This window comes from Ctenopharyngodon idella, chromosome 17, assembly GCF_019924925.1.
Source record: "Ctenopharyngodon idella isolate HZGC_01 chromosome 17, HZGC01, whole genome shotgun sequence".
In the NCBI taxonomy this organism is placed as follows: Eukaryota; Metazoa; Chordata; class Actinopteri; order Cypriniformes; family Xenocyprididae; genus Ctenopharyngodon; species Ctenopharyngodon idella.
In genome coordinates this window covers 29934309-29955527 of record NC_067236.1, presented here as the reverse complement: position 1 = coordinate 29955527, position 21219 = coordinate 29934309, and the positions used below count along the sequence as shown (strand labels likewise).

The window sequence follows — 21219 nt, the reverse complement described above, 5'->3', positions numbered from 1 at the left end:
GATTGAAAGGGGTGGTGTAGACCTGAAGTAACCCCATCAGCAGGGAAAACATTTAAGCACTTAAAAGCTTGAATCTGCCTATTTTTAAATCGAGTCTGCTTTCTTTCCCTCTTTGATTTCACAGATCAAATGTTGTCTATGTCGCTAGCAATCATTTTGTTTGGCGTCTGGTGCCGGTCTCTATAGCCAGCCAGATACGGCAGCTGCTACAGGACAAACAGTTTGAACTGGCGCTTCAGCTAGCGGTGAGAAACTCTGGTTTTAACATCCAGTAAATACTGTATGCAAAGTACACAATGTGTATCTTATGTTGACCTGGTTTTTGTCTCATCTTTCCTCAGAAAATGAAGGATGATTCAGATGCAGACAAGAGACAACAGATCCATCACATTCAGAACCTGTATGCCTTCAACCTGTTCTGTCAGAAGCGCTTTGACGACTCCATGCAGGGGTTTGCCAAGTTAGGCACAGGTGTGTGGAGTTACAGCAGTGATGATGCACCACAAATGAGAAAATAATAAATTGATTTAAGTTGTAATTGATTTCCTTGACCAGCACATTCAAGTATTCAAGAGAAACTTTCTGGTAGACTGAAAAAAAAAAAGTAAAAAAAAAACAAATACCAACGGTTTTATTAAATACCAACCGGTCAGATTGGAGTTTTGGAAAGTTATTTTCATTTTTGTGTCAGATAAACTTCAGATTATCTGTGGTCTTACTGACTAAGGCTGAGTGTATAGTCCACTAGAGAGTGCCATTGCACAAGGAGAGTAAGATGTGTGAATAATAGAGTCCTACAGTGATGATGTATTTTTGTAAGTTAGCATCACTCTGGTTCCCTCAACCAAAACCCAATAGCATTTTTCCATTGGCTTTTGGATTATTGCAGAAAATAAACTCTGTGACTGACAAAAGTTTATGATTCATACACATTTTGTTCATTATGGTAATCTTAAATTATAAATTAAGTTTTGAAGCCCATATACAATTTTAGACTATAAACAAACTTCACATGACTTCAACGTCATTACCATTACACTGCATTAACATGGAGTGTCGGCGTCAACGCTTGACGGAGGACGTATCTGAAGCTTGGTGCTGACGCAACCGTCATAGTGATAACAGCCAATCACATTACTTTCCGGTGTTGCATGAATGCAATTGGCTAGCATCTGGGCTAGGGTATTTGCATAAGGCGATCTGATTGGCTGATGCCTGCGGTGGCGCTTGAAAAGTTGAGAAATTTTCAACTTCTGCCGCGAGCAACGTGAGTGAAACGACAAAACGGTACCCACAATTCAGTTTGGCAACACATGACGTCACCCATTCAAAGTAAATAAGAAGCGTTAACGTCGACGCCTAATCTTGATTTAAAAAAAAATATTTTCTCTGAAAGTTCGAGTTAGAATAGTTTGCAAGTGTGTGATTATAAACAGGCTGTGAAAGAAACTAGTCAGTAGATGAGTTTATCGGTTTTATTTTATGTTTTTCGGTGATATGTTTAATGTCCCTGACAACCTCTCTAGTCCCATTTAGACACTTGCTAGAAACAGCCAAGTAAAATCTTTATAAAAATCACAAGGGGTTATTACTGATGTATTTTATGTCATTGAATAAAACATGAAAATATTTTGAGCTTGTGTTCACCACAGACCTTATTTCAAACCCATTGAATTCAGGACAGTGGAACCAGAAGTGCAAAATGCAACTCATTTTGGCCTTCAAAAATGCTGCAGCACCCTATATAATGGGTAAAAGCTGATTTGTTCTTCTCTTGTATAGATCCCACTCATGTTATAGGACTGTATCCAGACCTCCTTCCCTCTGATTACCGCAAACAGCTGCATTACCCCAACCCTCTGCCCGCACTGTCTGGAGCCGAGCTGGAGAAAGCCCACCTAGCACTCATAGACTACCTGACACAGGTATTCATGATTTTGCAAACTTGTTTTGCATGTTTTGCTAATGTTTTACATCTGGTTACACAGCATTCTCTTTGTGTTTTTGATAGAAACGCAGTCATTTAGTGAAGCAGCTGAATGACTCTGACCCCTCTACCACCTCCCCTCTCATGGAGGGAACCCCCACCATCAAGAGCCGCAAGAAACTCCTTCAGATCATCGATACCACCCTGCTCAAATGTTACCTCCATGTAAGACCTTTACATTGTTCTCAACAGCTCTGTTCTGAGCCGTCATGAGCTGCCTCGCTGCATTGACAGCATCTTAACTGAAATGGAGTCTTGATTAATGCTCACACTTGATTCCAACAGATGTTGAAAGTGGAGTCTGGTGATTGCATCTCACTAAGCTTAAAGGGATAACACACCCAAAAATGAACATTTGCTTTTAATTTACTCACCCTCAAGTCATCCAAGATGAAGGTGTCTTTTTTTCTTCAGTAGAACAGTAAAGAAGATATTTAGCTGAAACCGTGGTCCTCAGTGATTCATATAATGCAAGCCAACAGCTGCTGTCACTTTGAGAATCAAAAAAATATATACAGGCAAAACAAAATTAATACCCGTGGCTCCTGATGATACATTAAGGTGTTGTGAAGCGAAACTACCAGTCTGTGCAAGAAGCTGAACATTATTTACTACATTAAAGGGTTAGTTCACCCAAAGATGAAATTTTTGTCATTAATTACTTACCCTCATGTCGTTCCACACCCGTAAGACCTTTGTTCATCTTTGGAACACAAATTAAGATATTTTTGATGAAATACGGGAGGTTTCTGAAAGAGGCAGCAACGTCATTGCACCTTTTAAGGCCAAAAAAGGTAGTAAAGACATCGTTAAAATAGTCCATGTGACTACAGTGGTTCAACCTTAATTTAAAAGAAGTGAGGAAAATACCCTTTGTATGCAAAAACAAAAATAACGACAACAATTTCTTCTCTTCCATGTCAGTCTCCTACACAGTTTGTCATACACATAGTGCAGTGTTTCCGGGTTCATGCTGCTCACGTGTACAGCGTCAGCCAATGCTGAGCCGGCGTTCTGACGTAGCTCTGACCTTTCTGGGCCTTGAAAGTGGTAATTCAATTTCTGTCTATAGACGAGTCATATACCTCTCGGATTTCATCAAAAATATATTAATTTGTGTTCTGAAGATGAACGAAAGTCTCACGGGTGTGGAACGACATGAGAACGAACTAACATTTTTTTCATTTTTGGGTGAACTAACCCTTTAATAACTAATACACAGCCTCGGCAAACAGTCCTAAAGCATTCATGACAGTCTGTAGTGTGAGCTTCCTGTTGCATTAAGACATATTATGACTTTTTGACCACTCTAAGTTAGTCAGCCTTAGAAAGGTTAAACAAATGAGTTTTGGAAACGGGGTGGAAAAACCAGCATCTCTTGACATAGCGACAACACTGTCTTCTCTAGCACAGCTCAACCAGGCCTCGTCCCCTCTTTTGCCTATTCTGTGGGCGGGGATTATTCAAATGAATGCTGCTGCTATTAATACTTTTCTAAAGGAGTTTTGTGACCTTTTCAGAAGTTCTTGCCTCAGTAGACGGCTCACTACAGTTAAAGCTAGTTTATCTAAACACATTGTAATGGATTCTGGGTGAATTTAGAGCATAGTTTTTGTTTTGTTTTTTAATCTGCAGACCAATGTAGCCTTGGTGTCGCCTCTCCTGCGCCTGGAGAACAACCACTGTCACATAGAGGAGAGCGAGTACGTGTTAAAGAAAGCTCATAAATACAGCGAACTCATCATCCTCTACGAGAAGAAAGGCCTTCACCAGAAAGGTGCGCACAGTCTTATTAACTGCTTAGATTGTCGTATGAATGTTTATGTGAGCTTGAGGAATCTCCATTAGGAGTATAATGTCTGTGGGTGTCCGACATTTTACTCATCCCTCAGAAAAACCCAAGCATCTGAACATCATTTGGAGGGCTCAGATCAGCTCTTGTTTATAGAGATGGCTCTAATCATGTTTTGTTGATGTCATGCCTTACAGAAGAGAATACTGATGAGGACCAGGCCGGGTAGATCCATACTGCCTAATAAACCCTCAGTGCAGCCAAGAAAACTTCCTTATATAAACATCACTGTCACAAACTGTTTCATGAATATACACTCTTTCTTTTTGGCTCCGTCATTCTCATGCAGTTATTTCCTATTGTTTTAATTAGCATTCTGTGTGTATTTATGTAATTGATTGATTGATTGATTGAAGTTTCACTAACCTTTTAAATCAGTTTTTTAGCAGTGCATTAAAAAAGCATTCAAAAAGAGTCTGACAAAATAGCATATCCATTTTTGCCATGATGCTGCAGATTGTGTGCCGCCATCTTGTCATCTTCCTCATTCAGTTCAATTGACTTACAGAAGTGTGATTGTCCAGCTCTGCAGGTTCTGCTGGATCAGTCTACTAAAGCCAACTCTCCCCTGAAGGGACATGAGAGGACTGTACAGTATCTTCAGAGGCTGGGTGAGATTTCCACACTCATTTACTGCACATTACCTGGCTGTAGTTTAATGTAGTCAATGAACAAGTTAAGTGCTGTAGTTTGTGTGCATTATGATTATACACATTATATACTCAGAGCAAAGTTCTTTTTCGTTCTTCATTTAGGGGTAAAAAGAAATTCAAAATACCTTTGTAGCGATATACTGTTAGCGAACATCCCGACGCCATCCACACTGCTGAGAATGAGGTTTAGAATAGATGATAATGTAAATATGTGCTGCGCGCTTTCGTCTCAATAAACACAAAAATGACAGCAGTGAGAAAACAGCAGTTAAGAAAGCATCTGATGATAGTGCTGTGGATGTTTGCATGAGCTCAGCAATTTGACACTCCAGTCAAGTAAACTCACGTCACGTTTATTTATATAGCACTTTATACAATAGATTCCTTCAAACCAAACAGCTTTACAGTATTAAACATGAAAAAACAGGACAGTCTGGAAAGTTTGCTTTGGGAAGCTGTTTTGAACTCCTGAAACGAACTACAAACGGTCTATGTTTTTGCCTGATTTTGTTCTAAATCACATCACATAAGTTCGTTCTTCAATTTCGTTTGAAGTATATCAGGGCCTTAGAGCTTAGTATTTATTTACTCAGCTGTACTTAGAGTGTTTGGATGCCCACTTATTTCTGAAGGTCAAGAAGTCTACATTCAGTGAGCCAAAATCTTAAACATACTATCAATCTCACATGAATTTTGCAACTGCAGAAATTCATTAGATTTTTGGAGTCTCCAACCTAGGCAGACTAATCAAACTCAAACAGAAATCGCAATATCAATTGAATGCATTACACTTGATTAGACTTGATCAGAGATATAGGTTTGATGGTTTAGCATTTGAAAATGAAGAAATTAAGACAGCCATAAATATTAGTATTATAATTGTACAGTTGAAATGTAAAATAAAATGATTATTATTATATTAAATACTCATTTTTATTTTACAGTGAAATATTGCAATAGCAGTAATTTTTATATTTTTATTTAGTCATATAATAATCATTATTATTATTATTATTATTATTATTATCTTATAGCCAAAGTGATTTATGATCACAAATGTTGGCCAAATTGTGCAAGCAAACAAACACAGCAAGCCTGTAATTTTTAAAATGCATTTTAAATTGCAATTGCGTTATCAGAAAAATGGCAATTCCATTTTTTTCCTCAAATCATGCAGCCCTACTCCCACCACCTTCTTTTTTTTATTAAATATGTTCACTAATTTGATTATTTCAGCTACCCATAAGAGTATAGTACTCTTAGCATCATTTAATACATTTTGTAATGTTAAAATCCATTTCACAGATTTTTCCCAAAAATACTGTGTAGAAAATGCAAAAACAGCCTACAGATTCTGCTTATTAGTAACACTGAGATGATTGATAAGTAACATTCTTACATTCTGACTAGATCAACAATATGTAAGACAAATGCTCCAGCTCACCAGTGGTGTCTTTCTGCACAGGTGTGGAGAACCTGGGCATCATATTTGAGTTTTCACCGTGGGTTCTGAAGATTTGTCCCGAGGATGGACTGAAGGTGAGATATACATGGTCTAGGTGTATCTCTATGTCTTCTGTGGTCATTTTGAAGAGCTTGAGTTTGATTTTGCCTCTATCAGATCTTCACTGAGGACCTGACAGAGGTGGAGACTCTACCCAGGGATAAGGTATTGAACTTCCTGAAGGAGGGGTTCAAGGAGCTGGCCATCCCATACCTGGAACACATCATTTACATGTGGGAAGAGACACGGCCCGAGTTCCACAATGTTCTGATCCAGCTGTACCTGGAGAAGGTGCAAGGCCTCATGAAAGTGTACCTCAACTCACTGCCTGAAGGTCAGACATGCAGCTGTCATACACTGTTTTATCAGTACAACCACAGCACCGCTCTAGGGCTGCTACTGCTAATGATGATATAATACCTACTTCAAGGGATAGTTTACCCAAAAATTAAAATTATCCAATGTAAATCATCATATAGAGCACAGCTGATTAGTTCCTGCTATATCAGTAGCCAATGAGTTTGCTGCTCAACCTTCAAATACTCTGTAAGCATTTTCTGTACTGTTGACTGTGTCCAGGTGTTTCAGCTGTAGCTGCAGGAAAGGAGGCGGGAGAGCTGGGAGAATTCAGGAACAAGCTTCTGACATTTCTGGAAGTTTCCAGCAGCTATGAGCCAGAGAGACTCATCAGTGATTTCCCATTTGATGGTGAGTCCATAGGCCAGAGACATTAAAATATAAAATCTAGAAATAAAGCTGGATCACACATACTGTTCTTCTTTCCTTCCCAGGTCTGTTGGAAGAGAGGGCTCTGCTCTTGGGTCGTATGGGGAAACATGAGCAGGCTCTCTTCATCTATGTTCACATTCTGAAAGACACGCGTATGGCTGAAGAGTGAGTATCATTCTTTAATGACCCCCAGCCCTGTTCTACATCATGAAGTCAACATGAAATCAATATATGGAACCTATTTACTTTTTTAATACACGTTCCTGCCCCGATTCATCAGTGCACACTGTTATTATAAAATAACAATTTGTCATTTATAATCTACTATCAAAGTTGAATAATTTCCTCACCTCTGTATCAAGTTATGTATTTGTCTGGTGCTACCTAGGCTGCACTATTGGTTATAACGTAGCCAAAAATATATTTAGACATTGTTTTAGGCTGCTTTTGTAGGTAACGCAGTAATATAATGCTGCATAGTGTACATTGCCGTGAAAAGTTTGGAACAATTTAGATTTTTTTATGTTTTTGAAAGAAGTCTCTTATGCTCACCAGTGCTGCATTTATTTGATCAAAAACACAGTAAAAACGGTAATATTTGAAATAACATTGCAATTTAAAATAACTGTTTTCTATGTGAATATATTTTAAAATGTAATTTATTCCTGAAATCAAAGCTGAATTTTCAGCATCATTACTCTTCAGTGTCACATGATCCTTCAGAAATCATTCTAATATGATGATTTGCTGCTCAAGAAACATCTCTTATTGAAAACAGTTGTGCTGCTTCATATATTTGTGGAAACCATGATACTTTTTTTCAGGATTCTTAAATGAATAGAAAGCTCAAAAGAACATCATTTATTCTACATAGAAATCTTTTGTAGCATTATAAATGTCTTTACTGTCACAGTTTGGTCAGTTTAATGCATCCTTGATGTTTTCAACATAAAAATATTAATATATTCAAACTTTTGACCAATAGTGTAAATGTAGGCTATTAAAGTTCAGCAATAATAGCAAATGACATTGAGGTCATTGGGACACTTGGGGCAGATGCTCTAGACCTTCAGCTTTCACGTTCCTGACTCCATTCTGATGCTAAATGCCCACTTTCAATGAATTCCCACCTACCAGTTCACACCAGTTCGTGTTGAATATCATGTTACTGTATATAGTATGTCACACTCGCATTATAAAAGTAAAATGCATTGCATTTCATGTTGACTGTTCCATGATAAGGAATCTGACTGTAAACACAAGCTGCCGTCACTCATAACCTTCTCTAATGTTCCTGCATTTAGACTGTGTTTTCTGTGTGTTGTGATTTTCTCAGGTACTGCCACAGTCATTATGATCTAACAGCAAACGGCAATAAAGATGTGAGTGCTACCTGGCGACTGTTCACCAGTGTTATTTCAACTGCTTTCATTTTCACATTGTAACTCTACATGTTGTATAGTCACTGAAGTCTGTCTTCAGTGCAACAGTCCCCAACCACTAGAAGACTTTTTCTGATTTCTGCAGCCCAAAATGAATGAATTTGCTGTGGCTTTTCTCAAATATTGCAACAATATTTGTGCCATGTTTTTGTGTTGTTTTGCAGTGAAAACTCAACAGTAATCATGATGTAGTGTTAGTGACAGTAAGAGTACAATTACCTCTAAATATTTTGTGCATTACTGAAATTGCAGTCCTGGTCTCAATGCTGACATCAGCATAGAAATACTCGTAATTTGCTTTGCTAAAAATACAGAACACAATAGCTTGTCCACTGTCACTAAATCAGTACATTATGCATTTATATACTGATTATATGCTGTACATGTTTTTAATCATATTTTACAGTTTAATAGTTATCATTTGTCATATGTACCTTGTTGTAATATTTTTGTTGCATTTGTTTTACAATTTATAATTGTAAATCAGTGATTGCATTTTCTCGAAATATTAAGTGCATATCTAGTAAAATAATGTACTTATTTAATTGTAATCTACTAGATAAATCAGATATTATGCACACTTACAAAATATTCACCATAGTTTACATTATATTCATCAGTATTATATATAGTAGTTTAATACTATCATTAAACCACTAGAATCATTCATTTTGTCACACGAGCTTAACATGTAAATATAAAAGCGGTATGCGGTTTTGGAAGCAAACAGTTTGGAAAGACAAAGTGTAGGTTGTGAATGAATGATTTGAAAATATAAAAAAATTGTGGAAATAACCAAGCAATTTCAAAATCATGCAAAAACTCACATCTCCGTTGAACTCATTTATTAAGTAACATTTTGCCAGTTGTGACAAGACCTTTCGGTTGAATTTGCCATCTTTAATATTTACTGTAGTTGCTCTCACATATAAGATGCTTGACTGAGTTATTTATTCAATATTCGAGCAGCTTCTGTAAGCTGTTGTGGATGTAGCCAAATGGAAATGTGAAACCATCTCTCTTGTTACAACACACCTTGTTTAAATATTAACAGGGGTGCCTTCTGTCTGTAGGTGTATCTGTCCCTCCTGCGCATGTATCTGTCTCCTCCGGATGTGCACTTCCTCGGCCCCATTAAGATGGAGTTATGTGAGCCACAAGCGAACCTCCAGGCGGCCCTGAACGTTCTTCAGCTCCACCACAGCAAACTGAACACCACCAAAGTAAGCATTCCACCAAACACTAACAGTATCATAGCAGAACCCTGGAAAACCACCCACACACTTAGAAGAAAAGCTTCTATTGCAAACCTTTTATATGGCGCTTCATATATAGAGCCTTTTGGGATCATTTTATGGATTTAGTTTTTATAAATAATTTTTGTTTCAATTATGAATTAAACCGCTTGTAAACATACTTTGTCAGTAGAAAAAAAAAAATGATATAACCTGGTAAACATGAAAGTATTATGCAATCATTTAAGACATTTCTCCTTATATAGAACCTTTTTGACATAAAACGTTTTTTAAGATTGTGTCAAGAACCTTTGGAAGATTGTTTCCGCCATGAAATGAAAATAAAAAAGGTAATTGCGACTTTTTATCTCAAGATTCTGACTTTTTTTTTCTTAGAATTGAGATATAAACTCACAATTGTCAGTCAAAAATGTCAGTCTTTTTTCCCTCACAACTGGACATTATAACACGCAATTGTGAGCTTATATCTCACAATTCTGAGAAAAAAGTTGTGATATAATTCAGAATTGCGTGTTATAAAGTCAGAATTGTGATATAAATTTGCAATTTTGCAAGAAAAAAGAGTTTATATCTCGCAATTCTCACTTTATAACACGCAATTCTGAATTATATCACGAAATTCTAACTCAAAATTGCAAGTTTAAATCTTGCAATTCTGACTTTTTAAGTCAGAATTAATTGTGATATATAAACTCACAATTGCGTGTTATAATGTCCAGTTGTGAGGGAAAAAACACTGACATTTCTTCTCTGAATTGCGAGTTTATATCATGCGATTCTGACTTTATAACTCACAATTGGGCTAAAACACGACAAATATACATTTGAGTCTGGAACCATGACTGTTTTCATTTCTTCATCTGTCTGAGAGTGAAATACTGAAACACTGCATGTTGTGACACAATCACCGGCAGTCATTTTTGATGTTTTTGAGATTAAAATAGCTGTTTTGAACCAGTGAGACGGACTGTGGCCCATAAACCTTTTCCTCTTGCCACTGCCTCAGAGTGAGGCATCACTTAAAAGTAGGGCTGTCAGGTGTTTTAAATATTACACAGTGATAAATCTAATGATCTTCCTTTTTAATGAAAGAAAACAAAATCATTTGGGTAGCAGTGCTCTTTGCTGACACTAAATTTGTGGTCACATTATCAAAATTTTGGTTAAATGATCAATAAAAATCATGCATATTTTTAGTTATTTTTTTTGTAAAAATTGATACAATGAATATTGAAATGGTTTATGGTCATTCTTTATATAGGTTATCACAAGGTTTGAAAATGTAAGAATTATGTTTTTATGATGGATTTATTTATTTTAATATTGAAATCTAGAATTATTGATCAAATCATAACAGTTTTAATGTGACAAAACGAAAAAGCTGAAATCGTTTAGTTTCATTAAAAATCAATCCCGGAATGTTAAAGTGTCCTTATTTGGGTGATATTTCATACTTGTGTGGTTCTATGTCAGTTTTCTCAGTTTTAAGAATATATGCAAATATACAGTCAAATTGAATAAAGTCCCATTCACACCAAGGAATATAACTATGGCAAAACGATATAGTTCTAAATATAAAAGAATAGCAGAGTTCACATCACAGCTATGACTTTGGAATATTTTTTTTCTAGCTGATGAACGATAAAAACATTGACAGCCAATCAGAATCCATCCTGCTTTAAAGAACTTGAGCATTTAAAGCGGCAGACGACAAAACTGCAGAATAAACTGAACGATATTGTCCACTGGTGTGAACGTTTAAATATAGTTATCATTCTTGGAGTGAACAGACCTTAAGTATGTGTTGACTGCCCCAATTAAATAAGACTGAGAGAGTGAAACATGTCCTGTAGACATGGAGAGAGAGGGAGTGAGTGTGTGTTGAAGTGCTACACAATTCAATCCTGCTGATGCCGGCAGAGGAAATGAGACACCGTGTTAACATGTTGTCAGATGCCATCCTTTCTGCTGTCACTGAGCTCTATACTTACACATTACTGTGTGGGTACATCTGTGGAAACCTGCTGTTCATGTTGCTGTAGTTTAGTTTCTCTTTCCATTGTAGTTTCATCTTGTTAGAAAGCGAAATATTTTCACATTCAGAGAGATACAATTCCTGATCAGAACTCTCCAAACCACATGGCGACACTCATGGTGTTTTTCTCTGTCTTTCATAAGGCCATAAACCTGCTGCCAGCCAACACACAGATCCGCGAGATCAAGGTCTTCCTGGAGAATGTGTTGGAGGAGAAGGCTGGAAGGAAGCGCTTTGACCAGGTCATGAAGAGCCTCCTACAGGCTGAGTTCCTGCGGGTATGTTTACTCGTGAACAATGGTTTGGTCTGCTACTTAAATAATTGATTGAGTTTCTTTTGAAGTGATGTAATTAATTAAATTCTGTGTTCTAAAACACAGTATTGGTGCATCTCTAATTTTTTTTTCAAATTACACAGTTACTTGCAGAAAGATCTAGCTTGTTACTGGAAAAGATATAGTATATATAATATATATAGATATAGTATATATAATATATAGTGCTCAGCGTAAATGAGTACACCCCACTTTGAAAAGAAACATTTTAAACAATATCTCAATGAACACTAAAAAATTTTCCAAAAAGTTGACAAAACTAAGTTTAATATAACATCTGTTTAACTTATAACATGAAAGTAAGGTTAATAATATAACTTAGATTACATATTTTTCAGTTTTACTCAAATTAGGGTGATGCAAAAATGAGTACTTCGCATAACAAAAACTACTACATCTAGTACTTTGTATGGCCTCCATACTTTTTAATGACAGCACCAAGTCTTCTAGGCATGGAATGAACAAGTTGGCGACATTTTGCAACATCTATCTTTTTCCATTCTTCAAGAATGACCTCTTTTAGAGACTGGATGCTGGATGGAGAGTGATGCTCAACTTGTCTCTTCAGAATTCCTCATAGGTGTTCGATTGGGTTCAGATCAGGAGCCACTGAGTCACTTTCACCCTGTTCTTCTTCAGAAATCCAACAGTGGCCTTAGATGTGTGTGTAGGATCATTGTCATGCTGGAAAAGTGCACAATGACCAAGGGCACGGAATGAAGGTAGCATCTTCTCTTTCAGTATAGAGCAGTACATCTGTGAATTCATGATGCCGTCAATGAAATGCAGCTCCCCGACACCAGCAGCACTCATGCAGCCCCACATAAGGACACTGCCACCACCATGTTTCACTGTAGGCACCATGCATTTTTCTTTGTATTTCTCACCTTTGCGACGCCATACAGTTTTGAAGCCATCAGTTCCAAAAACATTTATCGTGGTCTCATCTCTACAGAGTATAGAGTCCCAGTAGTCTTCATCTTTGTCAGCATGGGCCCTGGCAAACTCTAGGCGGGCTTTTTTGTGCCTGGGCTTTAGGAGAGGCTTCTTTCGTGGATGGCACCCATGCATGCCATTCCTCTGCAGTGTGCGTCGTGTTGTCACCCCAGTTTGGCTTTCTACTTCTTTAGATAACTGCGGTGAACTTGCATGCCGATTTTCTTTAGCCCTTCTCATCGGAAGACGCTCCTGTCAAGGTGTTAACTTCCGTGGACGACCTGGACGTCTCTGTGAGATGGTTGCAGTTCCATCTTTTTTTAATTTTTGTACACCACTTTTGCTACAGTATTCTGACTGATCAGTAAAGCTTTGCTGATCTTCTTGTAGCCTTTACCTTTCTGGTGTAAAGAAATTATTTTCTTTCTCAGGTCTTGTGACATTTCTCTTCCATGTGGTGCCATTGCTGACAGCATGAAATGGGAAGGGGTTTTAACACCCTTTTATAGTTAACTGTCTGCTGGACACCTGTGTAATGAATAATTAGACTGTGGTTGAATTCTTGTTAAATTAGACATTTGTAGTCTAAAATTTAGCTTTGCTCCAGAGACTTTCAGTGGGGTGTACTCATTTTTGCATCACACTAATCTGAGTAAAACTGAAAAATGTGTAATCTAAGTTATATTATTAACCTTACTTTCATGTTAAACAGATGTTATATAAGACTTAGTCTTGTCAACATTTTGGAAATTGTTTTAGTGTTCATTGAGATATTGTTTAAAATGTTACTTTTCATTTACGCTGAGCACTGTATATATATAAAAGAGGACCTCTTATGCTTTTTTACATGTTCGTCTTTCTTTAGTGTGTAATGTTGCTGTCTGATAATAAAAACGTTCCAAAGCACAAAGTCCCTCCAGAGGAAGTTATTCTCTATAACAGTGTCAGAACTCCCTGAAACGCCTCCATTGTAGTCTGGAGTTTTCTTCTGGGATTGAACATGTCACAATACTCCTCATTTAAATAATTCCCACCCAAGGCATACGCAGAATAAAGGGGTGGGGCCTGGTTGAGTTAGTTAGTAGTGTGTGAAACTTGTGGTTATAGTAAGAGGCGGGACATTTCCCCAAACACGCTCAAAGTGCTTGACCAATCACAACACACTGGTCCAGCCAACCAATCAGATCACACTGTGTTTTCAGAAGGTGGAGCTTCATAAAGACAGGAACTAAACAGACTGGGAAGAGATGAGCTGCAACAATGACAAATATGTGAAAAAACACTCAAGCAGGGAAAACTATTCTAGTAGAGACCAAAAACAAAATCAACACTTTGTAAACGGGCATAATAGGTCCCCTTTAATAATATTTTAATAAATTTTTTTTGTCCGTGTGCAGGTGCAGGAGGAACGTATCTTTCACCAGCAGGTGAAGTGCGTCATCACAGATGAAAAGACCTGCAGAGTGTGCAAGAAGAAGATCGGAAATAGGTGTGCCTAGCATTATTGCATTTCATTTACGTAATACATTTGCCTAGTTACACCATGCGCTAAGCTTTTTTTTGTAATGCAAAAGTTTATATTTGATAGTGTAGCAAAAGAATTGAGAAGTAATGGGAGTGGGACATACTAGCATAACGTAAAATTTCTTTTTGATACCACAGACGTAACACGCAAAACCGCTCTCTGTTAATCTGGCACAGTTAATCTAGTTCTCTGATTTGTGGCGCTCTGCAGACACATTTGCATAGTTGTGATTACATAAAGCTAGGGCCTTCATTGAATACATTTTTTAAATCGAATTAATTGCAAATTAATCGCACATCAAATTTGGCTGAGAAATTACCCCCAAAAGATCATTTAAAGTCATTGTTGTGTAAAGCATCAAATAGACATTACAAAAAGTAGCTTCAATAAGAAATATTTGATTTGATTCAACATAAAATTTATTACACAAACTTTTGGACCATGAGGTTGAGTAAATGATGACTGAATTTTCATTTTTGGGTGAACTATATCATTAATGTGTTTTCTTTTTTAATATGGATATGGAATAATGAAATTATACTCTAAATAAGAAACTAAAACTGCAAGTAGGTGGTGGTAAATGTCTTAATGATTCATTTATTTGTTCGTTTGTTCAAATGGCTGATTCATTCAGGAGTGAAGTAAATGGTTCTCTTTATGAATGATCAAAAACTCTGATTAACTTGAAAAAGATACCTTTTATCGTGTGTGTCAGCATCGCGTCGTGTCTCGTTAGGACACAGTGTTACCCTTGTGTCACCCTTGTTCGAAACACAAATTAAGATATTTTTAATGTAACCTGTAGAGAGAGAAAAAAACATGTCTAAAACCAAGTTGGTGAAAAAACTGTTCAGTTGTGCTCTATTAGTGCTCAATATGATTGAAGGACTGTTTGAGGGGATTGTACTGTATGAATACTTAAATTTTTTGTGTCTTCTACGTGTCCAGTGCCTTTGCCAGGTATCCAAACGGTGTGGTGGTTCACTACTTCTGCTGTAAAGATCGCAGCATGTGTCCAGCAGAGTAGTGAAAGGCCGGAGATGGCGGACACGCTCCCTCAGCTGAACACAGAGACCTCAGCAAACATGAAGCGTCTGTGTGAAAACAGCAGCCTGACGCGCTGCCGAAGGAAACGCCAGTCTGGATATTCTGCTCTCTCTATCTGTCTCTCTCTCACTCACTCTTTCCAGTGCAATGGCAAAGACCACACATCTGTCTGATGTAGTTCATCTCAAAACTATGGACAGTGAGACTTAATTCAGATTTATGAAGTGCATTACCCTAAAAGCTTTTACACAAACTGTGACGTCCTTCTTTCCCCTGAGAAACGCTTATCTTCTCTTTTCCCTCACATCCCATCTTTTCTTCTTTACTTACAGTGCACTCTTTCATTCAACATGACACTTTGTCCAATGCATTTAGTGGAAAGTAAAGGCCTGTGTTTGTATGCACCATCCAGGCTCACAGGACTCTCATTCTGAGCTGGGCTTGTAGGTGCTGCTCTGCTTCGCTCTGTTAGCTTGAGATGAAATCAGACACCAGATAAAAACCTTAATGTGGCCCCCCGTACAGAAAGGGCAGCGCTTGCACACCTACTGCTATGAGCCGTCAGACGGAAGGATGAATGCTTCCTCTAGTTGCATGGACGTTCAGAGATAACTTACAGCTAGAAGTCTGGATGTGTAGCTTGTTTTTAAGCAATGCCAAAAAGCTTGGTGTTGTGTCTTAAGTTTTCTAGTGGCATGGAGAGCTTTACAATCACAGTAGTGTGCCACTTTTTTGTCTGGTTACTCTAGTGGCTTTAATTTATTATTAACACACTGTCTAAACATGTCCAGGAATGTTTCGCCTATGTGTGCAGTCGTGTCGCCCAAATGGGCACCAGTATTTCTCTAGCTTCCTAATACATGTGTCCAATTAACACTTGTGCTTTCAGTTGACTGTAAACCATGACCTGGACTGTTGCTCAAACAAAGGCACGCTCACTTACATTAAACCATTATGAGAGACCTGAAATGTTTAGGTGGAAATGGATGTGAATGTCAAGATTGTACATTGAATCTGAGGTGCAAGACGAATCTAATAAACATGTATCTTCTCTTATGCGCATCAGTGTCATTTGTTTGAACTGTAAGCACATGTTACATACAGTTAGTATGAACTGTGCATTCATTTGAATGGTGACAGCTATAACTTAAATTATAACTTAAATAATGCTGTCTGCTGTGCCATTAGAAATGTTACTGACCCTTAAGAAGCTTTATCCACTTCACGTGTAAAATTAAATGAATTGCTAATTACAATAGGCTACTCTTGATACTGAAAATAGTGTACAAAGCCAGTACAAATACTATAAATCATGGGGAATTGTATAACAAACACCTACACTTTTCATTTATCTATTAGAACTTATATGTCATTTTGCATGCTTGGCTATTTACTTTTTTTAATTAGGCTATATGATGTCATTACATTGCTGTCTTGACGCTGGCCAATCACTGCATTGCTGATCATGGTTTCAAATATATAGATATATCTGTCCTTTCCAATGAACACAACACAAGAACAATTTAACTTAATCCAGATATTTTAATCAAACCTGGAAATTCGTTATAAGAACCAAATTATGTTGGCCACACACACTCTGAAGATATTAGGCCAGATTTTGGGCCCGATTTGCACCCCCCAACAATCGAGGGGGCGTGGCCCGATTCGAGGCTTGTCGCAACTGACTTTTTGTCCAAAAAATTCTTAATTGTGTGGTGTCATTACGAATTTTTTACTGCTCCCACTCGAATTGGAGCCTCCTCTGACAGGATACCAGCAATAGCCAATACGAGCGAGCAAGCTTATAGGGTTAGAGCAGTTCATGTGACTACAGTGATTCAACCTTAATGTTATAAAGCGACGAGAATACTTTTTGTGCTCCAAAAAATAAAATAAAATAACGACTTTATTCAACAATATCTAGTGACGAGCGATTTCAAAACACTGCTTCATGAAGCTTCCAAGCTTTACGAATCTTTTGTTTCGAATCAGTGGTTCAGAGCACGTATCAAATTGCCAAAGTCACGTGATTTCAGTAGACGAGGCCGGAGATTGTATATTATAGGGAGATGAGAGGGTCTGTATCTTTTACCATTGGAGAAAGCGTAACGTCTAACTTAATCACGTGCGGCACCTCTCAGCCTCTGGTCTCCTTTCCTGCGTACCGCCCGTACCGCCACAGCCGGAGCGTTAGCATTAGCCGTTACGCTTTTTTGGCTAAAGGTTGCAGGCTTGCCTTCCAGAGGCTTTGACGAGGCTTCGTTACGTCATGTGTTTCGAAATTTCAATGGTTCACCACTGGGGGGCGCTCCAAACCACTGATTCGAAACAAAAGATTTGCAAAGCTTTGAAGCTTCATGAAGCAGTGTTTTGAAATCGCCCATCACTAGATATTGTTGAATAAATTCAAATTTTGTTTATTTGGTGCACAAAAAGTATTCTCGTCGCTTCATAACATTAAGGTTGAACCACTGTACTCACATGAACTGTTGTAAATATGTTTTTAGTAGCTTTCTGGGCATTTGAAAGTGTTAATTGTCTTGCTGGCAATAGAGGCCTCATTGAGCCATCAGATTTTATCAAAAATATCTTAATTTGTGTTCTGAAGATGAACGAAGGTCTTACGGGTGTGGAACGACATGAGGGTGAGTAATTAATGACAGAATTTTCATTTTTGGGTGAACTAACCCTTTAAGAGTGAGCAAGCTTCATCAATCTGATGTTGCGTGCTTCTGAAGCTGAAACTTGGAACAAATATGTCACGAAAGTGGAGTATTGAGAAAGATGATCAACTTGAACAACTATGGCAACAGTATGAGTGCCTTTATAACGTGTTTTTCTTCTGATGTTTATATTTGTTTTTTCTTCTGAAGTCATGTTTGGTCACACAAGGTTCCTTGAGATCTCGTGTCAGTGGAATTACCACTGTGAAATCATTAACTGGTCTCGCGGTCTGGCCGAATTGACCCTTTTCACATTTCTGGGTTTCTCAGAAGCAGAAGTTGGGTAAACTTCTTTAGCTGTGAATGAGAGACTACATTGAATATATTTTTTTGTGCTCCCATCTGCTGAAATAGCAAAAGAAAAACTCAACAATAGTGTTTTCACAACTTTCAAAAAGAGGAAAAAATAGAGAGAGACTGATAAAGGCAGTCAGAAAAGAGAAAGATCAATTTTACCTTCACTCCCACAGCCGCTGTATTAGAAACAACCTCACAGCAGTGTTAGCTAGTCTTTTGTAATTTGATGCAAATGTAATATAATACTAAGTATAGTGTTATAAATGGACATACATTAAAAAAAAAAAAAAAAAAAATATTTAAAGCTTTGCAGGATTTACAATGCTAATGACCGTTAAAATGCGTCATCACAGTCTGAAAAGTGTCCATCAGTTGAAACTGTTCTTATGTCTGTGGTTTTAAAATCGGTTGAGATTTGAAAATCATCTTGTGTGTCTCAGGCATTAGCCAGAGATCAGTTATCATGATTAGTAGAAGATCTGGCATCTGTTAAATCATCTCAGATGTATTAAGTGAGCTGCGACTAACAGACACTCTAAGCCAAGGACAACAAGCAAGCGAAACAAAACGTCAGCTTGAGCAGCAGAACCAGCACGTGCTACAAAAAGCAGTGACATTGAGTCTCTGGTGCTTCAAAGATCCTGCTAAACCCACAGCATTCTGCTACGCTGACGAGGAGCCAATGATCTCAGGCCAAACCTCTTAAATGATTCAACCTCTGCAGATAGTTGCTTATTTTAACTACTAAAAGTGAAGTTTTAATTCCATCAAATTCTCACTGTTTATTGTGTTTGGAAGGTACAAATGCAGAGCAGCATCAAAAGAGTCCATTGCCAGCAGTTATAATAATACTGCTAGTTAGCTTTATTCCAAAACTGTAAACACACTGTAGACAGTCAAAGGTGAATTTTTGTGCGTCACAGTGCTGATGCGCTCCAGGATAAATGTTGTTTCCTTGTGTTCTCTGTATGGTGATTTAAAGGGGACCTATTATGCCCAAAGTACAAAGTCTTGATTTTGTTTTTGGGCTCTAGTAGAATAGGTTTTCATGCTTGATTGTTCAAATAACACCTTATTTTCCCATATTTGTTATTGTTGCAGCACCTCTCTTCCCAGTCTGTCAGTAATGCTCTGTTTAGTTCCTGTCTCTATGAAGCCCCTCCTTCTGTGCTCTGATTGGTCAGCTGGACCAGTATGTTGTGATTGGTCAAGTGCTTTGAGTGTGTTTGGGAAATATCCCGCCCCTTACCATAACCGCAAGTTTCAACACACTACTAATTAACTCAACCAGGCCCCGCCCTTTTATTCTGCATATGCCTTGGGGCGGGAATTATTTAAATGAGGAATATTTTGACGTGTTCATTCTCAGAAGAAAACTCAAGACATTTCAGGGAGTTCAGAAGAAAATAACTCCCGCTGGAGGGACTTTGTGCTTTGGAACTTTGCAGAGATTTTTCATGCTCAAACAGCAACATTACACACTAAAGAAAGTTAAAAATGTACAAAAAGCGTAATAGGTCTTCTTTAAAGCTGCAGTCCGTAAGTTTTGCCTCTTGCCTCAAAAATTTTTACACACTAAGTGGTGCTTGCCTTGCCGATCTCATTGTCATGATGATAAGTTCTTCTGAGTTGTTTTCAGCACATTGCTATATGGTTGCTATAGGTGATCGCTTGGCTGACTTTTTCTTAAAAAACAAAAACAAAAAAACAAACACAAAAAAAAAAACAATATATGAATTTTCAACACTTGAGCCAGCAGAAGAGAAACCAAGAAAGAAAAGGAGATCTTTGTAGGCTGAAGCAAGGACTTTGGCAGCAGGGTTGTAAATGCCAGCTGTGGCTCTGAGAGGATTAGGAGGTTCACGTGGTTCATTCTGGAGCCTGTTCCAGGATCAGGTGGGTGTTGTTGATGCTTTTAGAGAAAATCACAGATGTTACACTCGTCAATACATTTCAAATGCCTTTCTGCACAGACCTAATCTATAGAGCTGAGCGACATCACATAAATAATCACAATAATAATCTGCTTTGAAGTAATATTACATCTCATTCAGCAAATACTAAAACATTTAAACAGATTCTAGATGGTTCTAGATGCTGATTGGTCAATAAAGCATTCCAGTTGTGCTTAAATACATACATAACAGCTATTACATGAAATCAACATTTGCTGATTGTCTTTAATTTGGAAAAGCGATGAATAATTATTGTACAGTATACAGTAGTGGCCAAAAGTGATGTCTGGAGGGAATATGTGTTTTTAATGATTTAACAAGATTAATTAAAGTATTAGTTCACTTTAAAATGAAAATTACCCAATGATTTACTCACCCTTAAGCCATCCTAGGTGAATATGACTTTCTTCTTTCTGATGAACACAATCTGAGATATATTAATAAATATCCTGACGCATCCGCGCTTTATAATGGCAGTGAACGGGACTAACGAGTATGAGCTGAAGAAAGTGCATCCATCCATCATAAAAAAATAATCCATATGGCTCCAGGGGATTAATAAAGGCCAAAAATTATGTCGGTACAATTGGCGTGTTATCACAAATAAAACAATTTACTCCAAGGATAATCTATGCAATATGTTTACAAAATCTTAAGCAAATTTAGATTAAAATTTTGAATAAATTGAATAAAGGTTGAAGATTTTCTTATAGGCCGGACATCACTTTTGCCACTACTGTATCTATAAAATATCAGTGAATTAGGCCATTTTAGTATGCTTTTCTTTTGTATTATACTATGTAGATTTAACAGTCTGGAAAACTTTGATGCTGAGATGGGAACAGCTGTGGCTCATTATCAGAGCTGTTGATGGGCTAGAATGATCTCATATGAGAAAAGAAATGCACAAGCCGAGCAGAACAGCAGAAGAAACCCCTCTCTG

The 21219-nt window shown here is 37.6% G+C and overlaps 1 protein-coding gene across 2 annotated transcripts in view; it reads left to right on the top strand.

Annotated features, from left to right (window-relative positions):
• vps39 (VPS39 subunit of HOPS complex) overlaps window positions 1-16357 on the top strand; it is a 42228-nt gene extending 25871 nt beyond the window's left edge. For both annotated transcript variants that reach the window (XM_051867148.1, XM_051867147.1), the window contains exons 10-24: window positions 125-245; window positions 342-471; window positions 1783-1925; window positions 2012-2152; window positions 3623-3764; window positions 4364-4450; window positions 5958-6031; window positions 6114-6330; window positions 6576-6704; window positions 6788-6890; window positions 8062-8107; window positions 9241-9390; window positions 11602-11736; window positions 14127-14218; window positions 15203-16357. In XM_051867148.1, coding sequence (XP_051723108.1) covers window positions 125-245; window positions 342-471; window positions 1783-1925; window positions 2012-2152; window positions 3623-3764; window positions 4364-4450; window positions 5958-6031; window positions 6114-6330; window positions 6576-6704; window positions 6788-6890; window positions 8062-8107; window positions 9241-9390; window positions 11602-11736; window positions 14127-14218; window positions 15203-15281 — 1789 coding nt within the window. In that variant the 3' untranslated portion in view covers window positions 15282-16357. The remainder of the gene's footprint in view (window positions 1-124; window positions 246-341; window positions 472-1782; window positions 1926-2011; window positions 2153-3622; window positions 3765-4363; window positions 4451-5957; window positions 6032-6113; window positions 6331-6575; window positions 6705-6787; window positions 6891-8061; window positions 8108-9240; window positions 9391-11601; window positions 11737-14126; window positions 14219-15202) is intronic.
• Window positions 16358-21219: the final 4862 nt, after the last annotated feature.